Source organism: Anser anser (genome assembly GCF_964211835.1).
Source record: "Anser anser genome assembly, contig: HAP1_SCAFFOLD_32, whole genome shotgun sequence".
In the NCBI taxonomy this organism is placed as follows: Eukaryota; Metazoa; Chordata; class Aves; order Anseriformes; family Anatidae; genus Anser; species Anser anser.
In genome coordinates, this window is record NW_028154148.1 from 4,597,414 (window position 1) to 4,606,413 (window position 9,000).

Consider the following 9,000-nt stretch of genomic DNA (forward strand, 5'->3'; position numbering starts at 1 on the left):
ACAGGGGAGTTTTAGGTTGGATGTTAGGAAGTACTTTTTACCAAAAGGGTTATTAAGCATTGGAACGGGCTGCCCAGGGAGGTGGTGGAGTCACCATCCCTGGAGGTCTTTAAAAGACGTTTAGATGTAGAGCTTAGCGATATGGTTTAGTGGAGTACTTAGTGTTAGGTCGGAGGTTGGACTCGATGATCTTGAGGTCTCTTCCAACCTAGAAATCTGTGATACTGTGGTACTGTGATACTCAAGTACAGCACGCTTCAAATGGCTGAGCCAGAACCTATCAGCTTGCCCCCCTTTGGAAATGGTCCCCATCCAACTAGGGTTTTGAAAGTGAAAAATGTGAAATGACCCGTCAGGTCAATGTGCAGAGGAAGGGAAAGTCACACATATTGTACTGGAGTGTCAGAAGGCAAAAAGCATTGCATTGTGCCTCAGAATAATCAAGGAGACCTAATCCAGTTCATCTGTGAGATAAAGCAGAGTGAAGGACATTGAGTTGTGTCCTAACATGAAGAAGGATGTACATCACTGGTGAAGGAAGCGTCTTTTCGCGCCATCACCAATGCAAATTACACAAGAACTACATCAAATAAAGGTAACGTTTCCAACCCTGGCCCTGTCACACCATGGGGCAGCGGAGGGACCTTTTTCAGTTTCAGCCTCTTTTTCAGAGAGGCTTTGCCCTCTCCCTGTGCACCACGGCGCAGAGCCTGGCCCTGGACGCTGCGTGAGCGCCATGCAGGTCGTGGCAGGCTGCGGTGAGGGGACGAATGCCCTGGGCCCCCTTCCTGCTCTGCCCAGGCCAGCAAGGGCCCCGAGCGGCCTCGTGTCCCCTGCCCCTGCAGCTCTGGGCTCCCTTCCCCAGCCCTGGCTCTGCAGCACCAAGCCCTGCTGGGAGCCCTCCCCTGCATGCTGCCACCGCTCCCTGACGCTGCTGGTGCCCTCTGCCGGGCACTGCCCAGCCCAGCCCAGCCCCTGCCCACCTCTCCCCACCCCCCTGCCCTTGCCTGGTCACCCAGTCTAGGTCCTTTCCTACTGTTCCCTGAAGGCCTCTGAGACCTTTGTGCTGTGGCCTCGCTGTGTGTCCTGGCATTGCAGAGCTCCCATCAGCCCGTGCATCCTTTGGCTTAGCTCTACTGTGAAGACCCACTCGCTGCCCACCCAACACAAGGCACACGGCATCCCAGGAGAACCCTTAGGGTATCCTGGTGGTTCCCGATACCTCCCTGATGCCGCCAGCCCTGTCACATTTCAATCCCAGGAAGCCGCTTCTTGACTGGTCAGGGCCTCCAGGGGCACTGGGAATCCACCAGTGACGACTCAGTCCAGCCCTTATTCCCTCACCCCCCACCCCGTGCCCTCATGCCCCTGTGTCCAGGTGGCACCCAAGCACAAGAGTGAGGCCTTGAGCCTGGCATTCCCTGAGCATCTTCTGCACTCCGCTTTGGGAAGAAGAGCCCTGAGCACTGAGGAACTTCACTTTTAGTACCAAGATGCCACAACAGAGGACAGGTGTCATTTAGAAATAAACACATTCTCTAGGTCACACAGAGGGTTCGTCATCTGGAAAAGAGAAATGAAAAAAAATATTTATCTGCAAACAGAATTTTAAAGAATACGTACCTAAAGGTCAAGAATTGCCTGAGATTAACTTGAATAAAACTAGAAAAGGGAGACAGCCAATTTATTGCTAAGTAAATATTACCACTAGAATCAGTTTCTTCAGTGTGGCTTTCAGGTCCTGGTTCCTCATGCTGTAGATGAGGGGGTTCACTGCTGGAGGTACTACCACATATAAAACTGCCACCACCAGGTCCAGGGATGGGGAAGAGATGGAGGGGGGCTTCAGGTAGGCAAACATGGCAGTGCTGAGAAAGAGGGAGACCACAGCCAGGTGAGGGAGGCACATGGAAAAGGCTTTGTGCCGGCCCTGCTCAGAGGGCATCCTCAGCACGGCTCTGAGGATCTGCACATAGGACACAACAATGAAAACAAAACAGCCAAATGCTAAAGAAAAACTAAATACAAGTGCCCCAAATTCCCTGAGGTAGGTGTCTGAGCAGGAGAGCTTGAGGATCTGGGGGATTTCACAGAAGAACTGGTCCACAGCATTGCCTTGGCAGAGGGGCAGGGAAAAGGTAGTGGCCGTGTGCAGGACAGCATTGAGAAAGCCACTGCCCCAGGCAGCTGCTGCCATCTGGGCACAAGCTCTGCTGCCCACGAGGCTCCCGTAGTGCAGGGGCTTGCAGATGGCAACGTAGCGGTCGTAGGCCATGACAGTAAGAGTATAATATTCTGCTGATATGAAGAAGAGAAAGAAAAAGACCTGAGCAGCACATCCTTGGTAGGAGATGGCCCTGGTGTCCCAGAGGGCATTGGCCATGGCTTTGGGCAGAGTGGTGGAGATGCAGCCCAGGTCGAGGAGGGCGAGGTTGAGGAGGAAGAAGTACATGGGGGTGTGGAGGTGGTGGTCACAGGCTACGGCGGTGAGGATGAGGCCGTTGCCCAGGAGGGCAGCCAGGTAGATGCCCAGGAAGAGCCCGAAGTGCAGGAGCTGCAGCTCGCGCATGTCTGCGAATGCCAGCAGGAGGAACTCGCTCACAGAGCTGCTGTTGGGCATTTGCTGGTTCTGGGCATGGGGTCCTGCCAAAGGAACTGCAATACAGCAATAACATACCACAGTGATCTGAGAAAACCATTCCCATTTCTCAGTTAACTCCCTCAAAGCACTTGCCCAATTGCACGCAGACAGTTGGCAGATCCCTTTCCTGCACTGGTTTCAGCTGCACTCTGCTGGCATTTCTTTGACTGCTGGACAATTCCGCTACGGAGGTTCTCCTGAGAAGACCTTGAAGACTGTTGAGGGCAGAAGAAGCCAGGCTCCAAGTGCCCATCTCCAGACCCCTCACCCTGTCCCTGTACTGCCCTTCCCCCAAGCACCCCGAGGGCTCACTCCAAGGGCAGGTGAGACCCGCATCCCCAGGCAGCCTGGGAACAAGAGCAGCAGCAGCACGGCCAGGTGGAGAAGCCAGGAGGAATGGCAGCGTGCTGCTGCCAGGGGAGGCAAGGCCAGGGAGGGACAGACGGACACTCAGCACACCCTCCTGTGCTGCAGCTCTGCCTGCAGAGGAGGCAGCTCCTGCTGGGGACAGCGGGGGCTTGAGGGCAGAGGCTGTGCTGGTGGCAGAGGAGAGCAGGGGGTGTCCCAGGGAAGGCGCCTGCCCTGCAGGGGCTGGCTGGGAGGTGCCTGAGCCCTCCCTCGCACAGCATTTCTGGCAGCAGCTCCCTCTCACCGCCTGCCCATGTCCCTGCTGCCTGCCCGTGTCCCTGCTGCGAGCCGCTTCTGTGTCCCCACGTCTCCTCCCTGTCTACACTCACAGAATCCATCCCACAAGCTGTGTACTCAGATTCACTCAGATTCCCCTCCACTGCAGGAATCTGAAAGCAGAGAATCCAAAAAAGCCTTTCCCTTCAGATAAACCAAGCCTCTGTCTTCCCTTCGAAATTTCCTCTTGTAAATGCCATTCTCTACAGCTTCTTCTACACTTTGCTGGAGAAACAGAGAGACAACTATCCCGACAGATGGCATCAGGAATCAGATGTGCCAGCTGTAGAAGACCCTTCTGGCAACTGTAGCCGCATGGCCCTGCTGCCAGAGACGTACCTTGTCAAGGGCTGTGCAGATTTCTCCTGCAGGCAGCTCTCAGCATCCTCCCACTGCCAACTGCCTCCAAGCCCTCTCTCCTTCTCTCCTCTCCCCGTGCCACCTGCGGTCAGAGCCCCCAGCCCTGGTGTGCTCTGCAGAGGAGCTGCTCCTGGGCAGAGCTGTCTCTCTGCACCAGGGCCCTCTTGCCACGAGCTCTCTCTGTCCCAGGAGCCCGGCCCAGCTCAGCACCACATGCCCAGCCCAAGGCATTGGAATCCCCCCTCGGGGGGCTTTGGTGACGAGCCCATGAACCTCAGGCACTGAGAGACAATTGAAGACATCTCTCAAGACGTCCAAGTCAGAGGCAAGTTTCCTGCAGTGTCCCCCTGAGGGCCAGCACTGACACAGCCTCCCTTGGAGCTCGTTAGAGCAGAACATTGGAGACAGGGAGGACAGGGAGCCAAAGGCACTGTGAAGTTGACCCTGATGTCACTTTTCCAAACTGGATGTGTTTCACCAAGCACAAGGGCCAGGCCTTGACCCCCAGCCCCTGGGAAGGGAGATCCTTTCCCTTCACACACTGCTCAGGGCTCTTCGTGGGGCAGGAGGAGATGGGGATGTGCATGGGCAAGTGCAGGAGAATGGTACGAGCCCTGCCTGGTTCACGGGTGGGGCGAGGAGACAATGTGGCCCTGGTGCTTTACCGAGAAGCTGTCTCCTCGTAGGCCTCAGTGGCAGAGACAACAGCCAGAGCCATGGACACAAAGACCTGGGTCCTGTTGGGACTTTCAGCCTTCCTACATCCCTTGCTCCTCTCCACACCAGGCTGTCCTAGGGACTCCCACACCTGTACCTCTTTCTCTGCTGGCTCTAGTCCCTTGTCCGTGTGGTGTCTCACCAGATCTGAGCTGAGTCTGATACCTCAGATCTTCTTGGTGGCCATGCTCCTCGTAAGGCAGCCCTGGTGGAACTTGGCCTGGTTCCTGCTGAGCAGCACCACTGATCGTATGGCATCCCTCGTGGTGCCCTGCTTCTCCTGGGCCAGCACTGACATAGCCTTTGTTGGAGCTCGTTGGAGCAGAACACTGGAGGCAGTGAGGACAAGGAGACAAAGGAAATGTGAATGTGACAGTGATGTGTAGGGAAACCGGATGTGTTTCACCAAGCAGAAGGGCCCAGAGAAGGAAAACCAGGTAAGGGGCAGTGGTGACAGCACCCGAGAAGCGCAGCAGTGATGGAACCAGAGCTGGCCTCAGCATACAACAATGCAACACCACACACCGCCTCTTTTGTTGTGAAGGACTGTGATGACAGATGGAGCCCAAATTCATGGACTGACTGAACTCAACAGACATTTTAGAGGGATGGTTTTTCCACTATTTGAGCAGAGCCATCAGTGAGCAGGATATTGTCCTTCTCATCTTCTGGGAGGGTGAGACAGAGAGGCCTCTTCAACATTAGTCACCTCCTCTTCTGGCGACATTTCCAAGTCCCTGTCCTCTGGACAGTCCATGATCACTTCCAAGACTCCAAGACTGGGGTTTCCTATCGGAGCCTGCTGTGTAATCAGTGCAGCCCGCTCACTCCGTGGAGCATAAGGTGCATGATGTGTAGAAGGGGCCCTCCCTTGGAACTTCCAACCCAGCGCCAGCCGTCAGGGTGCCAAGAGGAGCTGTGCTTCAGTATGAACCAATTCCAAAGCAGACCCAACCCCTTCATATGCTGCCAACATCACTTTTCAGGCAAAGTATAGTGGGCCTTGCATCCTCACTGTCCCTGACTCCACAACCCTAGGGGTCAACCTCGCATCTCCCCTGGTACTTTGTGCCAGAGGCTCCAGGCAGGGCGATTCTCCTGAGGTGCCGTGTAGAGCACAAGTTTTACATCCTGTCCTGCTCCGACTGGCCCCAGAGCTACGGCAGGAACTATCTTCCTTTGAATTTGTTCAAAGGATTGTCATTGTTCTGGGCCTGTAGTGGGTTTACGTGGCAAGGTTTTGTAGCGGGGGAGCCATAGGGGTGGCTTCTGCGAGAAGAATCCAGAAGCTGCCCCATGTCAGATAAGGGCCCCGACACTGGCCAGACCTGAGCCAATAAGTGATGTTGTTTGCGCCTCTGTGAGAGCATATTTAAAAAAGGGGCAAAACTGCTGTGGAATAGCATCTGGGAGAGAGAGAGGAGTGAGAAACAGCCTTGCAGACACCAAGGCCAGTGAAGAAGGAGGGGGAGAGGTGCTCCAGGAGCCGGAGCAGAAGTTCCCTGTGGCCTGTGGTGAGGTCCATGATGAAGCAGGCCGACAGCCTATGGTGTACCACAGTGGAGCAGGTATGCTGTGCACCGGTGCCCACTAGAGCCTTATATCTTCTGTTGGTCTCATGTGCCAGGCCATGGAATCCTCAAAGTCCAATAAGCCCAATTGTCCCTACCCTCCCTGTGGCTGGAGGCCAGGTGCCTCTAGTCCTGCTCATAGTATTCATTCATCAGGTTAGATGAGGCCCTGAGCAACCGGATCCAGTGGGTGGTGACCCTGCCTATGACAGGGGGTTTGAAATTAGAAGATCTTTGAGGTCCCTTCCAACACAAACCATTCTATGATTTTATGACTACTCTGTCTGGAGGACTGCCTGATAGAAACTGGAGCAGCAATTTTCTCAGAAGAACCCCTTTTTGTGATTGCATTTCCTTGCAATTCATGGATCCGTGCCTCTAGGATGGAGGTAGATTTTCCATCCCATTTTCTCATGTCCTCCCCATGGCAGAACCACATGTTGGCACATGGTGTGTACCCACTCATTTCTCTTTCTTGAGCAACGTTCTTTTACGTACACCTGGCAGCTTACATATTGGTTTCTACAGGTAGGGAGAAAGATGCATTCTCTTGTTCTTCCTGGACCTCTTGAGAAAGTTTATCCACAGCTAAAATGCAGGCCCATGAGGAAGAAGAGAGACTTCCTTCATACTGCCAGTGTTGGCTAGCTGATTCATCCACTCTGGGTTTCTCTTGGCCTTTCCAGGTCATTTCTGCCAATGAGATGGCATATGATGATCCATGGTGCATGGATGCACATGGTGCACCACTCTATACAAACTTCCACCACATAGATCATGTACACTTTACTTCATCAGGATCTTTGGATAATTGTTCATTGGCTAGGTTTTTATATATCACCTCCAGCATGACTAATTCCATCGGGCACCAGATACCCAACTCCACTGTCGTCCACTTGCCTGGTTGACATACAAGATCTTCCTTCAGGGGATACCTTTCCTTCACACCTGACAGGAGTATGTTCCTTCTGCCCATTTTCCAATTGTTTGTCAGTCACCCCTTCCCTAGAGGGGGATCCCAGCTGCTTTGCATCCCTGCCCTCTAATTCCAGGCTATTGGCCCCTTTCTCCCAGCAGCCAGGTGGCAATGTGCTCACTTAGATGGTGGCTGAAATCTTTCCACAAATCTCCTAGCTCACCCTGGAGTAGAGATGCTGTGGTTACTGATGTTGTTATGATCTCTTCCTCTTTGCCCTCCTGCTTCCACGATGGCCCAACTTTACCGTAACATTCCACGTCTTCTTCCTCCTTTCTTGTCTGGGTAGGAGTTTCTTTCCTTTTTAAAAACCCTGACTTTCACATACATTGTTTTCTCTCACATATAGGAGCAATCAATAGTGACACAGGTTGGTTCTCTGTCCCAGCCCTGAAGCCCATCACAGCCGTTGGAGTGGCTGCAGGGCCTGTTGCAGGAGTTGCTGGGGCTGCAGGGCCCATCACAGGACTTGTTCAGGCTGCATGGCCTGTTGCAGGGGTTTGGAGTGGTTGCACGGCCCATTGTAGGAGTTGCTGTGGCTGCAAGGCCATTAAGAGGAGTTGCAGCGGCTGTGGGGCCTGTCACAAGGGTTGGAGTGGCACTGACTGCAGCTCAGTAAGCACAGGCCAAGTTGCACATTGCAGTGATTTGTGTCTCTTTGGAATTGCCAGGCTGATGACAAACCTCTTTCAAGCATTTCACCATTTTTTCTAGAATTCTGCACTTGTTCAGGAGTGAAGTTCCAAAGCACTGGAGGTGCCCACTGATCAAGGTGCCTGCTCGTATCCTCCCACAATCCCTGCAACCCTTAACTCTCCTGCCATGGGGCAGATCTCTGGAGGGCATTATTAATAAGTTGGTTAATGTTAAACAAATCCTGAAACACATTCAGGAGGCATCACAATAGGAACATGCTGGTTTGACCATCCCAAGGATATTCAAAGCTTTGAAGAACTAGTGTAATTATCCTGGAGGAGAAGGAGGAGGTGAAGTAGAACGGGAGAGTGAAGAAGTGGGCAAAAGTGTCCCCCCATTGCCCTCTCGGTGTCCTTATCTACCAGCTCTGGGGGCTGAGTACCAGGGGAACAAATGGTCCAGCTGGTAAAGACTGAGGCAAAGAAGTCATTAAGTAACTCAGCCTTTTCCTCATCACTTCTCAGTAGGCTTCCTCCCACATCCAATAAAGGTCGAAGACACTTCTTAATCTTCCTTTTAAATTTTTTATTTATTAATAAAAACTTTTTTACTGTCTTAGAAACTAGTAGCCAGACTGAGCTAGACTAGAGCTTTAGCCCTTCTGAGCTAGACTAGAGCTTTAGCCCTTCTAACTTTGCCTTGCACAGCCTCACAACATTTAGGACACCGCTCCAGGCAAAATGAGAGCACGCGCAAGAAGGAAGCACAGAAGAGGTGGAACCTGGCAGCCTTCCGTCCCCTACCCTTCTGTGACTCTGTGCTGCAGTTCCATTCAGGTGGTTACTCCTGTGTTATCCAAACTTTCCTGCAGCTCCTGATGCCGCTGTCTTGTCAGAGATAGCACAATTACGGTGAGTCATCTGCATACAGACATTAACAGCTGACAGAATGGAGCATCTGTCTAGGGGCAAATTGAGAAACTGCATGAATTTGCCTTCAAAAACCTCTTGACAGTCACAGGAAGAGTGAGGTCGTCCAATGGAGGAAGAGGAACCCCATATATCAGGGCAGACTGGGACCCTGCTGAGTGAGCAGTGCCCAGGAGGAGGAGGGCCTGGGCACCACGAGGGATGCCATACGAGCAGTGGTGCTGCTCCCCAGGAACCAGGCCAGCTTCCTACAGAGCTGCCTTATGAGGAGCATGGCCACCAAGAATATCTGAGTTACCAGACTCAGCTCAGATCCCGTGTGACACCACAGGGACAAGACTGTGTAGCCAGCAGAGAAAGATGTGCAGGCCTGGGAGTCCCTAGGACAGCCTGGTGTGGAGAGGAGCAAGGGATGTAGGAAGGCTGAGAGTCCCAACAGGACCCAGGGCTTTGTGTCCATGGCTTTGGCTGTTGTCTCTGTCACTG

The 9,000-nt window shown here is 53.2% G+C and overlaps 1 protein-coding gene across 1 annotated transcript; it reads right to left on the minus strand.

Moving 5' to 3' along the window:
* Nucleotides 1-1,564: 1,564 nt before the first annotated feature.
* LOC310890602 (olfactory receptor 14C36-like) lies at nt 1,565-3,753 on the minus strand. Its single transcript, XM_083852916.1, has one exon. It carries the CDS (start codon nt 2,618-2,620, stop codon nt 1,691-1,693), a length of 930 nt encoding a protein of 309 aa, XP_083709042.1. The 5' UTR covers nt 2,621-3,753; the 3' UTR covers nt 1,565-1,690.
* Nucleotides 3,754-9,000: the final 5,247 nt, after the last annotated feature.